This window comes from Apis laboriosa, unplaced genomic scaffold (genome assembly GCF_014066325.1).
Source record: "Apis laboriosa isolate Shangri-la unplaced genomic scaffold, ASM1406632v1 scaffold202_cov151, whole genome shotgun sequence".
Classification (NCBI taxonomy): domain Eukaryota; kingdom Metazoa; phylum Arthropoda; class Insecta; order Hymenoptera; family Apidae; genus Apis; species Apis laboriosa.
The window spans coordinates 978188-994046 of NW_025222291.1; the positions used below are offsets into that span (position 1 = coordinate 978188).

General features: G+C 21.5%; 1 protein-coding gene across 1 annotated transcript; it reads left to right on the forward strand.

The window, feature by feature from the left end:
- Positions 1-4930, forward strand: LOC122712491 (palmitoyl-protein thioesterase 1). The gene is made up of 8 exons (XM_043932214.1): positions 1-54; positions 1645-1798; positions 2305-2414; positions 3302-3429; positions 3597-3755; positions 4029-4146; positions 4222-4380; positions 4651-4930. The coding sequence occupies exons 2-8, from the start codon at positions 1690-1692 to the stop codon at positions 4774-4776; spliced, it is 909 nt and encodes a 302-aa protein (XP_043788149.1). The 5' UTR covers positions 1-54; positions 1645-1689; the 3' UTR covers positions 4777-4930.
- The last annotated feature ends 10929 nt before the right edge of the window (positions 4931-15859 follow it).

Here is a 15859-nt window from a genome sequence, read left to right on the forward strand (position 1 = left end):
TGATTTTTTATTAAATGTCACTTGAACTTTCTTCTAGTCGTACAAATTCAAGAGGTTTGTTGTAAAAATAATTTATCTTGCTCATATAATATACTTTTTTAATATAACTTAATCATATATGTAAAATTATTTTAGCTTAATAATTATTTAATTAATTACATCAAACCTTACATACCTTTATAGAGTACCTCATTATATGTATAATGAACATAACCTAAAAAGTAAAAATATCAAAGATCATAGTAGTATTAATTTTAAATGAAATAATTAAAAAATGTAATAATTTGAAAATAATTATTTGAAGTATAAATTTAAAATTATATTACAAAGATAGAAATTTAAAATATTCATTGCATGATATTATTTTTTTGTAAATTCATAATTATTAAAAATTATAAAATAATAATTTTAATAATAAAATTTTAATTATCTAATTATTATCACAATAATTTAATAATTATTACTTAATGAAATTAAATATGTGAAAGTTTTATAAAATAATACCTTTTTTGGTAAAATAATTTTGCATTTTATTCATACTTATTTATTTATACATCTTATTTTACACGGCAAAACTTTAATAATAGCAAAATTTAGCAAAATTTTAAATAAAATATTTTAATTTTAAATTTTAAATAAAAATTAAATTTTTAGATTACTTTTGTATTTGAATCTTAATTTTGAACTTTATACTTTCTATAATACATCGAGATATTCTGTATATTTGTATGATGTATATATGTGTATATATATGTACATATATACATTTTTTTAATTTAAATTATAATATTGTTGCTCTTGTTTAAAAATTTATATAACTCATAATAGTAACAGCGCACAAAAGAATAATTTTAAAACATTTGTATTATGCGCATAAAATGTTAAATACATTTAGTAATCTCTTAAGAACGTCTTTTTTAGAAACAAGTTTTCTGAATGCATTATATTACAAACAAGCTACGTATACGTAATATAAATAAATATCTTATTTAAATAAATAACAGGTATTCATAAGACGTTAGTAAAATTTTTTATGACATTTATGATATTTAGAAAACATTATTATTAATTTAGAATAGATATATTAAAAATATTTAATATATTTATTCTATTAATCATATATAATTGATATTTATTCGATATATTAATATCTATTCTTCATTAATCTTTATTAAAATATTTATTTATGTAAAAGATTGCATATAAATAAATTACAATTACACATAAATAAATTATTCATAAAAATATATATAAAAAATGTTATATATACATAATTATTATTACATATACATATAAATATTCACACTCGAATATTTAAATCACTTATTAGTTTTTCTGTCTTTATCATTCTGATTTTAATTTATTCATATTTATTTATAGAAAAACTTCTTATTTATCATTCTTATTTGTCATAAGACATTTAGAAGACGTATTTAATATGTTTTTAGTATATCGAACGTCTATAAAATATTTCCTCATAAATAGTATAATATAATAAAATCTCAAATGATAAACCATTAGTCTTTAGTTTTATTTTTTTTTTATATAAAATTATTTTTTTTCAAATTGTATTATCAATTCTTATTTTCTTATAAAAATAAATTTTTAATCAATTAAAAATACTAAATATCTATTTATTTTTAGGAAATTAATTATTTTATACAATCAATTTATATATAAAGAAACATAATGATTATGGAAAAACAACATATTTTCTTAATATTTCTTTTTTTATATGTATACCAATTTAATGGTATTCAAACTGAGTCTCTTCCAGTTGTTCTTTGGCATGGAATGGGTAAATCTTTTTATTTATATAATATAATATACATATATATTAATGCTTAGTTTAATGTTTAGTTTAAGAAATTATAATAGTAGATAATAAATAAATTTAGATTGAAAATTTATATGATATTATATTATTTTATTTTATTTTCCGCCAAAAAAAATATAATGTAAATTATATTTTTATGTTTAATGTAATTATTTTTAATAAATTATTAGATTATTACAAATTTATATATTTTAAATTTAATTCTGTAATATTATGTAAAAAATAATAGAAATATTTTTTCAATTCTTTAATGAAAAAGAATATTTAAAAAATTTTTTAAATAGATTTTTTTATTAAATTTTAATTTTAATTATTAATAATTTTAATTATAATTCTAATAAATCGTTTTATAATTATAATTATAATGTATTAATGTACTATTTTTTATATTAAATATTATGATTAATAAATATTATTAATAATATTATAATAATATTATTAATAAATATTATAAAATAATATTTTAGGAGACAGTTGTTGTTTTTCATTTAGTTTGGGAGCAATAAAAAAATTAATAGAAAATACAATACCTAACATTTATGTACATTCTATTCGATTAGGAAATAATGAAGTAGAGGTAAGTAAATTTTTTTAATTTTAAATAATAGATAATAATAATTTTAAATAACAAAACAATTATAATATTGTTAATTAATCTTAATTATATATAATAGAATTAATTTTAACAATTAATTTAAATTTATATATTTAAAAAAAAATTTGAATAAAAATTTAAAATTTAAACAATATATTATAATTGAGAAAGATTTTGTTTAAGTATTTTTTCTTTTAAAAAATTAATTGGTAAATGTGCGATTTATATAACGATGCAACATTCTATTTTTCAATAACATTTCAAGAATATTTATTATAATATTTTGGAAACAATTGATCTAAGATCTTCAATTTTCTATATTATTTTAATATTTATAAATAAATTTTTAATTTTTTTTTTTCGGAAAAAATATAGGGCTGTTTAAGTTATCATTTATATATTGCCAAGTTTGAATTTAAATTATCCTATATGTCATTCGTATAAAAGAAGAAGCTTTTTCAGAAATAATTTTATTAAGTTTTAATTATTAATAAGTAAAAAATAAGTTTTTAAATGTAATTTTTTTATTTTTCATGTTTTTATTTTGGCTTGAAAAATTAAAATTTTGTAACACTTGCATAGCCGAAGATTCTGAATAAAATTGAAAATTTAAAAATTTGAAAATTTAAAACTCTAAATTCAAATATTTTATATTTATTGTTTATATTTATGTATATTTTTATTTTCATTATATAAGTATTTATATTTTTTTTTGAATAATTAAATAATAATATTCAAACAAACAATATTTCGATAAATATACATTTTATTAATCATTTTGTTATTAAAATTAATTGTTCGTTGATATTCTGATAAACGTTTTTGCCTTAATAAATTAAATATTTATTGATATTTATATAACTTTTCAGGATGTTGAAAATAGTTATTTTGGAAATATTAATGACCAAATACAAGAAGTTTGTCATCAATTGTTAAACGACGAATATCTTAAAAATGGTTATAATGCTATTGGATTTTCGCAAGGTGCTCAATTTTTGTAAGTTTATTTGAGAAAATTAATGAAACTAATTAGTAGAAAGTACAAATAAATTATTTTAAAATCTTGAAAAAATATGATCTTGAGGCAAATTTATCATTATATTTATAAAATATTTATATTATTAAATATTTTACACATTATATTTTAAATATTTTACATTATAGCCGAGCATTAATTCAAAGATGTCCTAATCCTTCAGTTAAGAATTTTATTTCTTTGGGTGGTCAACATCAAGGTGTTTTTGGATTGCCAAATTGTGGAACATTGAAACCCGATATTTGCCATTATGTCACTCGTATCATCAAATATGGAGCTTATTTACAGTATTAATTTTAAATTTTTATTCTTATTTTCTCAAATTTAATTTAAATAAATAAATTATTACTATGTTTAATGATTAGATGTATTGAATGTATAGAATGATTGAAAATATTCATAATAAATATTTAGCAAAGCTTTTTTATCGAATAAATACATATTTTACAAATCTTATGTAATTAATAATTATAATTATAATTATAATTATAATAATATTATTTTATAGATTAATATTTACATTTATTTTTATATAATAAAATTATTTTATTTCATGATAGATTTATTCAAAAAAAATTTATTCAAGCTACATATTGGCATGATCCATATCATGAAGAAGAATATAAAGAAAAAAGTACATTTTTGGCAGATATTAATAATGAACATTATATTAATAAGGTAATCTATCGTTTGCGATATTTTTAACATAAGAGTTATCTAATTATCACTTCAATTTTAATTAAATTTTTTCAGACATACAAAAAAAATCTTCAAAAATTACATACCATGGTATTAGTTAAGTTTGATAATGATACTATTGTTAGACCAGCAGAAACAGAATTGTTTGGATTTTATAAGTCAGGGCAGGAAAGATTAATTCAAACATTAGAACAAAGTGACTTCTATCATAAGGTATATTATCTATGATTAAAGTATGTGTAATATTATGAATTCTTCGTTAATTCATCTACATTATATAATTTTCATTTTATAATTGTCATTTAATCGAATGTAATTTTAAAAATTTAATTATTTTAATATTCAATCAAATGTGATTTTTATGAAAATATTCAAAATAATTAAATTCTTGAAATCACATTTAATTAAATGACAATTATAAAATGAAAATTGTGTATATATATATATATATATATATATATTAACGAAGAACTCTTTTCTTAGGATCGCTTAGGATTAAAAATGTTACATAATACGGGAAGAATTCATTTCCTTCATTTACCTGGAAATCATTTACAATTTACAGAAGATTGGTTTGTCAATTATATAATTAAACCATATTTAATATAAAAATGAAAATGTATAAGAATAAAATATATAAAAGATATATATTCTAACAAATATGTGCATACTCAAATATGATATGTTATATGATATATTGTATGTATTCTTTGTATCTATTGTGTTGCTAATGAAAGTTAATAAAAATTTTTTAAGTAATAAATTAAGTTTTTTAATTATCTTAAAATTTAGATAAGGAAGGTATAATTGTAATCATACAATATATAGTTATTTTAAATTATTAGTAGTAAATTATTAGTTTTGAAATTTCAAAATTTCAAATAATTATTTTTAAATGTGACAGCAGTAATAATGACAATAATAAGAAGAAAATTAAAAATTAGGGTGTAAGGAAAATTTATGAAAGAATAACAAGCATACCTAGTGTCAGTTTAGATACTACAGTTTAGACCTTGGAAAGGGGGCCATATATTTTCATCGAGCACGCTGGTAGCTCTATCCGAGGGAGCGGAAACAACAGGGTATATTATGGAATACTATCCGCAATAGGTTCCACAATCTCGGTAGCCATTGTTTCGTGGTACCTACAGATGTGCTCCATTGTCGGTCTATCGGTACTCTTGCTCGAAAAGGAGAAAGAGAAAGAAAAAAAGAGAGACGTTTACGAAAGGAACGTATCAATTCTTTGTCGTATCAGTATATCTGTAGGCGTATCTAACGGGTGACATGTCTCGAAATTATTTTTTTTTTATTTTTGATAATAATAATGCAACGTAAAACATATTTTATTTTTTTTTATCTTAAATTAGAAATATTTTAAGAAACAAATTGTATCAGCAAAACTGTATCACTGTATTATTGTATATTATTTATTAGGGAAATAATATTTTTTTAAATATGTATTAATATATTAAATTGCTTAAATTGTATAATTTATTTGCTTAAATTGTATAATAATTTTTATTGCCAATCTTATTATATACATACACATGTATGTATGTATTATTTAAAAAAAATTCATATAATTTTATAAATAATTGTATACATTTGAATAATGTCTATTAAATGTCTTAATTGTATTTACTATATAATAACGTATTGTAAAAATAGGAAATTAAGTTTAACGATATATATGATACCACAAATTAAAATTTAATTAAAATAAAAATATTATTATATTATTATATTATTATATTATAATATTAGTTAACTAGAAAAGTTAATTAATTAAACGAACTGAAATAGAGATAGATTGAAATTTATTATTTATTATTATTAAATATTTCCATTATAGCGCTTTCAATCCGGTTCTATCTTATTTTATCTAACATAAATTTAAATTATTAACATTATATTTTATTAAAATTATATTAACTTTTATATTTATTTTATATTTTGGCTTAGAACTATTTTTTCAAAGATATCTTACAGATGAATAATGTAAGATATGTAAGATACGCTGTGAAAATAGAAATATTAAAAATATATTATAAGAAATATCTTTCTTGAATAATGATGTAATTACAATTATAATATTTAATTGCAATTATAAAAAAGAACAATTATGGTACGAAATAATTAACAATAATTATATCATATTGCAAATTAAACTAGCTAATAAAAATTAAAAGTAATATATCGATTTTATATTAAATAAAATGAAATATAAAAAAATTTATTTGATTATGCTAATTAATTGAGAATTTTTATGATATATAATATCTAATTATAAGATTAGATAAATATCTAATTATTAGAAATTATATATAATTTAATTATATATTTAATTATATATTTTTATATATTTGTCAAAGTATAAAATAGAATTATTATGAATTCATCCTCAATAGAATAATATTGTTATTTTACTATGTTCATTTACAAAATTGCAAAATAATTGTAAAATTTGATAATTGATTAATTAAACGATAATTTGATAAATATTATATTACAGGAAATTGAAAACGCTACTTTCAATGAATTTTTTTCTCTTTAAGAAAAATTATATCATTTATGAATATATATTTTTGAATAAAAAAGCATATAGATATATTGTTATGTAAATGTAAAAAAAATATTTAAAAAGTTTCTTAAATTAAAATATGGAAAATAATTAAAAAAAATAACATAACTTTATAATACAATGTTCTTTCAATGAAATTTGCATTTTTTTTTATTAAATTTAATTAAATTTAATATTAATAATAATATTAATTAAATTAAATAATTTTTTATTAAATTTAAATTAAATTTTATTAGAATTTTATTAATAGATTTAATATGGATCATATCAAAATAAATACAAAAAAAAATTGTTAAATTTTCTAATGTATTTGGAATTAATTGATAGTTTGAAAATAATAAGTTGTTAATCAGTTTATATGCATAATTGTTTCAAAGTGTATTTTCTAAAAATTTTTTTTGAATATTTCATAGTTAATTTTTAATATATGATTTTTTATCATGCATTTCATTTGTATTTCTTTTTAAGTTAGTCTATTATTATAAAATCATCAAATAATAAACATATATATAATTATTAATTATATCGAATAGTTTTTTTTATTAATATATTATTTTTATATAATATATCGAATATTGAACATGGTTGGATATTTTTGAAACTAAATATTTATATATATATATATATATATATATATATAATAAATAAAACATTATAAAACTCATTTCAGTCAATTTGCAGCATTATTATCAATAAATACTTCAAGAAAATCACCCTGTAGATAGTGGGAGTACCTCTCAAGGATACAGTCACGCAATAAGAGAGTGAGTAGTGGCGGTAGCGATAATAGTAGTGGTAGTTGGTTTGATGCCAATGGGCGGGTAGGTTGGCATAGGTTGGGGTAGGTATTCCGTTTGTATAATGTACCTACTCACTCGTATCGGACTGTCTTTCTGTGATGTGAACGCAGCCTCAGGCTTATTATATATCTCAATCTCGGAATACTACTGACTCTGTCGAAATTATGATTACTCGTCATTCTAGAATTTCGGAGGAAGACGAGTCCTTCTCTCTTTCTCTATTTCCATAGTTTTTCTCACGTTTTACATCTAGTTGGATACAATATACTTTCATGTGTTAAAATGAATGATATTTATTTGATTCAATTGTTATAAACAATAGATAATATGCATCAATTCATTTGGATCCCTGAAACGGGAATTGTTTTATTTATAAAATTTTATTTCAATATTTTGGATGGATTTAATAAATTAATAGAATTTCATTTTCATTTTATTCTTATTCTCAATTTTAATTTTGAACCAATTGATGTTTTTTTATTTTTTGGTTTGTATTTTTTGTTATTTGAATTTTGAATAAATGGAAAAACAAATTTACAGCAATAAGAAAATACTTCCATTTTATATTATATACATATCTTATTAAAAAAAAAAATGAATTTTCACTTGGACTAATCTTCAGCCAACTTATAAGAACTCATTAAAATAATGCAACATATTAAAACGTATTAAAGTTTGTAAAAAAAAAAAAAAAAAAAAGATAATGAATTGAAAATAAAATTAAATATCAGATGATTTTAATAATAATGGAGAAAACGAAATAATTTCAATTTGTAATATTATATTTTATTATATTATTAGAATAATCTATTTTTCAATTTTTTTGAAGATATGCTATTCTGTGATTTTCAATAGCATCTCCCAAAAATTATTTTACAACTCTCTTGGAAATCATGATCCACAAGTTGGAAAATATTGTACGTTTAAATCAAACAGTTTAATCCATAACCTACATTTACGAATTATCAAAAATATCTTATAGCAATATAAGACAACTGATTTTTATAAAAAATCCCAAATAATATGATTAAGAAAGATATAGACATATTTAATTGTTGAAAAATTGATTATAAATCAATGAAAAAAATGTTCGAAAAGCAGATCAAAAAATCAATTCTTCGAGGATGACGAATCTCCGCATCGATAGGCGTTGAAGATGAGAAACAAAAGGCATTGTGTTCGTTTTATCCGCTCGAGCGGTTTACCAAAGAGAAACGAGAAGGTGCTGGTACCGTAACGGTAGTGAAAATCGAGGAACGATATTCATCGGTGGCTACGAACGAAGTCTTCCTCGGTTGAAAGTCGACCGATGGAAAATCGTGAAAATGATATGCTGGACAATGGGTATTGTTCGAACCGATCGCCGTGTCTGGCCTCCTACCATAGTTGCTTTTCGTCCCTGGTTGCTTAGAATCGGTAGCTTCGCTGGGAAACTCAGATCCGCGAATCGTTCTTCCAGAAAACGAGAGTCCAATAGGAATTTTCCTTATTCTCCTTACCCTTTTTCTACTTCTGTTTCCACTTCTACTTCTGCTTTTTCGCTTTCTATGCACCTTGCTTAATTGTCTTTTTTAATAGTCCAATGTTATTATCGATTACAATTATTTTATTAGTCAAATTTAAAATAAATAATTAAATATTAATTAATTGTTATAGATATTGTTTCGTGATAATTTTTAGCATTTTATATTTTTATACAAATATTTTTCGAATTTTGAGAATAAATTATTGTAGTGATTTATATACTGAATATATTATTGTAGTATTTATATATTATATATATAAGTACATATTTATATAAATATGCCAGTTTTAATTTAAAAGATATAATAATTTAATTAATTTATGTTTCTTTACTATGATAATTCTAAAAAAATTCATTGATGATTCAATAATCGAAAAAAGAGACATTTCAGATAATTGGGTCGTTTGTGTATATAAATAAATATTATACGATAATTCTTTACAATATGTATAATATGTTATCCTTGAGAAATATTAAATATTAAATTAAATATGAAAAGATAGGAATGAAACTAGATATGAGGATTCTATTTAACAAATTAATCTTCTTGTTATGACGACTATAAAACACGGAATAATAAGATATAGTGGTTTAACATATTGACGCACCCTAAAGTCAGTTGAGCATGTGCAGTCTATGTGATTAGTTTTCATAGAAAGTGATTTTAATGGAAGCCCAACTGTTCCTTTATGTTTTCAACGGATCCCAGACAATGACTCTCTTTTCAATTGTTTACCCTATATCACCAACCCCTCTAACATCTTCTACAATAGATCATAGATTATGTGAAAAGATTACCATTCAAATTGTGTTTTCGTTCATCCTCTTATGTTTTGATCAGAAATAAAATGTTATTAATTATAAGATGAATCTATTGAAAATGCAATATATTGATTGTTATAATATAGAAATATGATGATTTTTCTATTATTGATGATTTTTCTTTAAAGAGAATATTTGCATATTCGCTTAATCTTTTCCTACAAACACATTATTTGACCTGGTCTTTAATATACAATACTAAATGTCCAATTGAGAGCTGAACTATCGCATTTCACTTTTGAGAATATTTCTCGTGAGTGATTGATTTTTAAATTTATAAAATTTAAATCTGAAAATTTATGAAATTATAAAACTCTTAAAATTCTCGAAATTCTCAAAATCCAGAATATTTGATTTTTTTTTGAAGAATTAAAAATTTTGATTTTTGAAATTCTTTTTTACTTAAATTTATAATTAACTAATAGTAATTTTGTTTTCTATTATTTTTTCAAGAATTAAAATTTTGATTCTGAAATTCTCTTTTAATCAAATTTATAATTAGCCAATAATAATTTTATTCTCTTTTATTTTTTATCCAGATAAACTATTGTAATTGATAAAATGAGAAAATTTTCATTCTATATGTTTCATTTATTTTCATATATAGAATAAATTTTTAACGAATTCATCCAATTAATTGAAAAATTTCCAAATTTGTTCGAAAACAAGACTTTAAAAAAAATTTTTATTTTATTTCGATATATGCTGCAAAATTATTTATTGTATCGTGATATTTTGTTCGATAAAATCTATTATAAATGAGAAAATAGTATTGCTTTCTAGTATCAAATGATTCATTGGTCATTTGATCAGAGAGAGATTGATCAGAGTTGAGAATCTATTCAGTGGCATATATTAAAAAGTCAAAGATACGAAGTACAGTAGGGCGATTTAATCATCGAACCGTAACGAATCATTATTTCCATCTCAATTAATATTTTAATCAAGCCCCTGTACACTGCGTTGTTCCATTTACGGTCTCGTTAACATTCGTTTAACCATCCTCTTAGGGTATAGCGCCAGTTAGTATTCACACAATACTAAGAATGATATCGTTGTACAAATCTGGTTGACCATTTCATTGTTTCGTAGATATAATAATTAAAACTCTAATAACAATAACTAAAAATATAATAGTTAAAAATTTATTCAATAAAAATAAAAACCATAACAATGAATTTTTTATTTTATTATTATAACGATTCTTAAAATTTGGATTGGTAAAAATAGGATTGATAAAATTTTAGGTTTTTTTTTAAGAAACATTCTATTGTAAAATAATAATTAATAAATTTAATATAATCATACTATATAATCAAGAATTGCATTTTTATTAAATGACATTTTCGTTCGAATCGTGTTATGTTTTATTTCAAACTATTATAAAAAAAATTTATTTTGATTTGATTTTTCCCCTATTATTATGTACATGCACATAATACAAGTGAAAGTAACAATAATTGAAGAAAATAAGAAAAAAAAAAAAATAAAAATATAATCATTTATAAATATTGTTTAAGATAACGTGTAGTATAGAATAAAAATGAATTGAAAATTTGTCAAGCTTTAAATATTACAGTTTTAGTATAAGTTGTAATTTAGTAGAATGTACAATTTAATAATTACAAATTAAATTGCGCGAATGTTTTAACGTAATATACTTTAATGTGTCATACTGAAAAAAATGATACGCTTCAAAGGAATCTATTGATTGAATGCGTGCATTTATTCCAGGTAGAGCGTGGACATTGGCCAGTTGATTAATTAGAATCTCTCCGTAGCACAAACTGAAAGGGTTAGCCTCATGGAAAAGAGGATGCGTAACGAGCGAAGTTTCTATATTTCAATCATATTACCAATCATATTACTTGATGATTTTATGTATCGATTGTTTCATTTGAATTATCTATTATATTTCATTTGTACAATATTTTATATTTATTTATTGTCAAATTATAATAAATAATAAACGATAAATATGTATTAGAAAACTAAGCAAAAAATATTATAATTGATAATGTAATAAAAATAAGAATAAAAAAGTCAAAGAATATGAAAAGATGCTTAAAATAAAACAAACAATTAAACTTTAAATTGATGCTTCAAAAATTAACTTTTTAACGATTATCATAAAAATTATCTTTTGTATATAAAACTTGAAAGATTGAAGGCAAGTTGTTTTTTATAATTTTCATTTTTCGAGAGTCTTTTTATTCAAAAAATATGTCACTCTCTTTAAAAAATTAAAACGATTTGATATAACGATTGTTTTTTAAATAAAGAAATGCATCTGTGGATAAACGATAGTAGTGTTTTTAGGAAAGTATATAAAGTGGCTTACAGAAGATTAGAATGAGAAGGGCTAGTAGTAGAGAAGGGGAGAAGAGAAGAGAGAAGCGGAAGGGAAGATGAAAAGCGCATCGGCCGAGATAATGAAGACAAAAGAGGTGGAATCTGGTAGATCGTTAGGTAGGTGGATCGGTGGATCAGCGAATCAGCGAATCAGTAAATCGGAGAAAACCAGGTTGGAAAAGGACGAGTTTGTACAAGGAACAACCAAATTCGTATGTTTCGAACTTCCCAACCGTGCTCGAACTTGCTCCGAAGCCGAGTAATTAACGATATTTCAGGGGTAATTAAACGCATCCAATCTAGCTGAAGGGTGGGCTGCTAAAGGCCTTCGGCTTCAGAAGTTCGAAGACGGTACTGCTCGAGAAAACCGCATTTTGTATGCACCCTCCATCCTCCAAGAAACCACTCTATTGCCAGCATCCCTTCTATCATGTTTTCGTCATCTTTCTTCTTTTTCCTTTTTACTGTTCTTACTATCTTTTTCTTTGTATCCACCATTTCTTATATATATATATATATATATATATATATATATATATACGTATACGCATTAAATATTTAATAATTATTTATATTGATACACAATGTATGTTTATATAAAAGAGAAAGAAAAAGAGAAAAAGAGAGAAGAAGAATTGTTTGTTTGTTTATTCAAATATTTATTTAAATTATTTGTTTTAAACACTAAATTTGTGTAACATTATTGAGATAAATATTTAATTTAAATACAATTTTTACTAAAGTTGGGAAAATTTATGCATTTATAGAAAATTTAAATATATAAAAATCTACAGAATGCATACGATATACGATAAAACATGAGATATTAAAATTTATATAGTTAAAATTTTCGGGATTTGAATTCTTGAATCTGCGAGAAGTTGGAATTCTTATATAATATAACAAAGCCTATATGTTCGCATTGTTCGAGAATTAACTTTAAATATAAATATAGATATTTTGTAAAGAATTGATTTTCTATATTCTAGACAAAGAAGAAACAACTGAACTGATTCTTTCTCTTCTCCATTGAGAATGAGGGGGGCGAGAATGTGGAGAAGATCGGTCTCAAAAACCAATATGATGTTCACAATCCAATCAAGCAATCTCTTCTCGATATATCATAAATCGGATATATTTGTAGTATATTGTATAATATTTGTAATATATTAATTTTGAATAATTATTAATTTTAAATTAATTAGTTAATATATTATAAAAAATAGTATATATTTATATTTATATTTTATTATATTTATTATATTTTATTATATATATATACATGTCAGTATATTTTTATATAGATAGTATTTTGAAAATACTTCGATATCAAATTCTTCAATATTTTTTAAGAATTTTCTAAGATTAAGATTATTATAATATATTTCTTTCATTATATAATATTCATTTGGAATATTTTTTTGAATATTTAATATTTAAGAAAATAATCATATTTATACATTTAAACAGGAAATATTAACATGTAATGTTACTATTAATTAAAATAAATTTATAGAAATATTAATAAGTAAATTCGGAAACAGTGTCAAATTTGCTTTTTTCCGAAAAGATATACTCATTAGTCATAACGTGTGATGTTTCATATATTTCTAAATCTCTCGAAAATTTTTTCTTCTTTAAATATTTTATATCAACAAAATTATTTTCATATAATAATCATCTTAATTAAGTTAAACTAATATTATTTTATAATAAATTATAATTTATATTAAATACAATTTATATAAATTCTAATTATTTATATTATAAAATCAAACAGTTTATAAAAGTATCTATTTATTTATTGCAAAAGAAGGAACACAAATATATCAAAAGCGATTAACAATAAGATTAACAACATAAGCTTCAAGTGCAATAATTCAATATATGTGAAGATATACGAGTTGTATTTAAGAACTTGACAAGAAAGAGACAGAATATTGGTTTGAAACATGCACCAACCACTAGTTAACGAAAGAGAAAGACTCAGGGAAGGAGAAAAAGGGGTGGAGGAGGGAGGGTTGGTAGAGAGAGGAAGGCGGTCTGGTAATGTGACTAAATGAATCCACTAACGGGGTTGGTTTTGCAGTAATGGAAGGGGTAATTAAAACCACCCTTCTGCGGATGCGGACCGAGCTAGATCCACTCTCCAGGGCCGCAATCCCACGATAAACTAAAATTATTCAGCAATGAACTTTCATTGGTAATTGTTTGCTATTATTTCGAAATATCTTCTTTCCAAATAATTAGTAAATTTATTTTTGCGTTAAAGCAATATCGCAAGTTTTCTTACAATCCTAGTTGAAACTCGAATTTTTAATTTATAATCGATTCATTTAATCTGAACTAATTCATATGTAAAAAATTAAAAAAGGAGAAATTTTCCTTTTTTTATATTTTTGTCGATATGCTATTTCTTATAACATAATACTATATATATATATATATATATGTATATATATACTATCAGATAAATTGTAGAAAGTTTTTTCGATTACTTAGTTTTAAATATATTCAGATTTATAATGTCTTAATAGATATATCGAGAATTATAAAAAATATAAAAATTATAAAAATACAAAGAAAATATTACAGAATTTAGAAATTCAATATTTCATCAATAACAATCAATTAAATATATAATAAAATTAATTAAAAAGGATCAATTAATTGTATGAAACAAGGTATAATTATATAATAATTAATTCATATAACTTATGATTATTCTAAGTAAAAGAGAAACATTTGGCTTACGATATGTGATGAGAAATTCTAGAAGAACCAGCGGCCCTGGAATTCTCGATTCAGTCGTCGAGGGAACTGCGGCAGTGATGCTTTGCAAAATGGAACTGATTAACAAAGATTCAGAAAGGCGCGCATCCAATTTCTCCATTCTTCATAAAACCATCCTCTAATTATCAGTAATTCACTTACTGGCTCATACGATCAAGTCGACACGCTTATTCTGATCTCCAGAGACATACTTTGCTATAGCAACCCTAATTGTAACGAGTATGCTTCGATATCTTTTTCAGCATATTTAAACAATATTATTCGATTTTACTATAATTACTTAATTTTTGATTGATTTTAAAATTTGATTTCAACAGACATGCATTAATATTTCGATACACAATAGGCTTGCACAAAAATATTATATTATATTATTGTATCATTAATTTCTAATACTGGAAAAAATTTGATTTTAATCTTTTAGATTTTATGTGCAAAAAATGGTTTCTATAAAATTAATTTTTAAAATATCACAAAAATAATATCAATTATAATATTTTTTTGTATTCTAATATTATAATTTATTAAGATTTCAAAGTGACTATGTAAAATGTTGTTCATAACATAAATGAGTAAATTAAGAATAATTATTTGTGAAATGATAATTTTCTTTAATCTAATCTAATTGTCAAATCTATAAATTTCTTCATCTCAAAATTATTTTTGTATAGTAAAAAATATATATGTATATTTGCTAATAAAACCTAATTTATTTTAAATTATAAATATTTATATAATCAATGAAAATTATAATTTATTAATATATTATAAATTATTTGCATTTTTAAAAATTTGTTGATCAAATTGAAAATGAGC

Coding starts and splice junctions, on each gene's coding strand:
- LOC122712491 (XM_043932214.1), top strand. CDS start 1,690: ATGATTATGGAAAAACAACATATTTTCTTAATATTTCTTTTTTTATAT. Junction 1,799..2,304: donor TGTTCTTTGGCATGGAATGG/GTAAATCTTTTT, acceptor ATAATATTTTAG/GAGACAGTTGTTGTTTTTCA. Junction 4,381..4,650: donor AAAGTGACTTCTATCATAAG/GTATATTATCTA, acceptor CTCTTTTCTTAG/GATCGCTTAGGATTAAAAAT.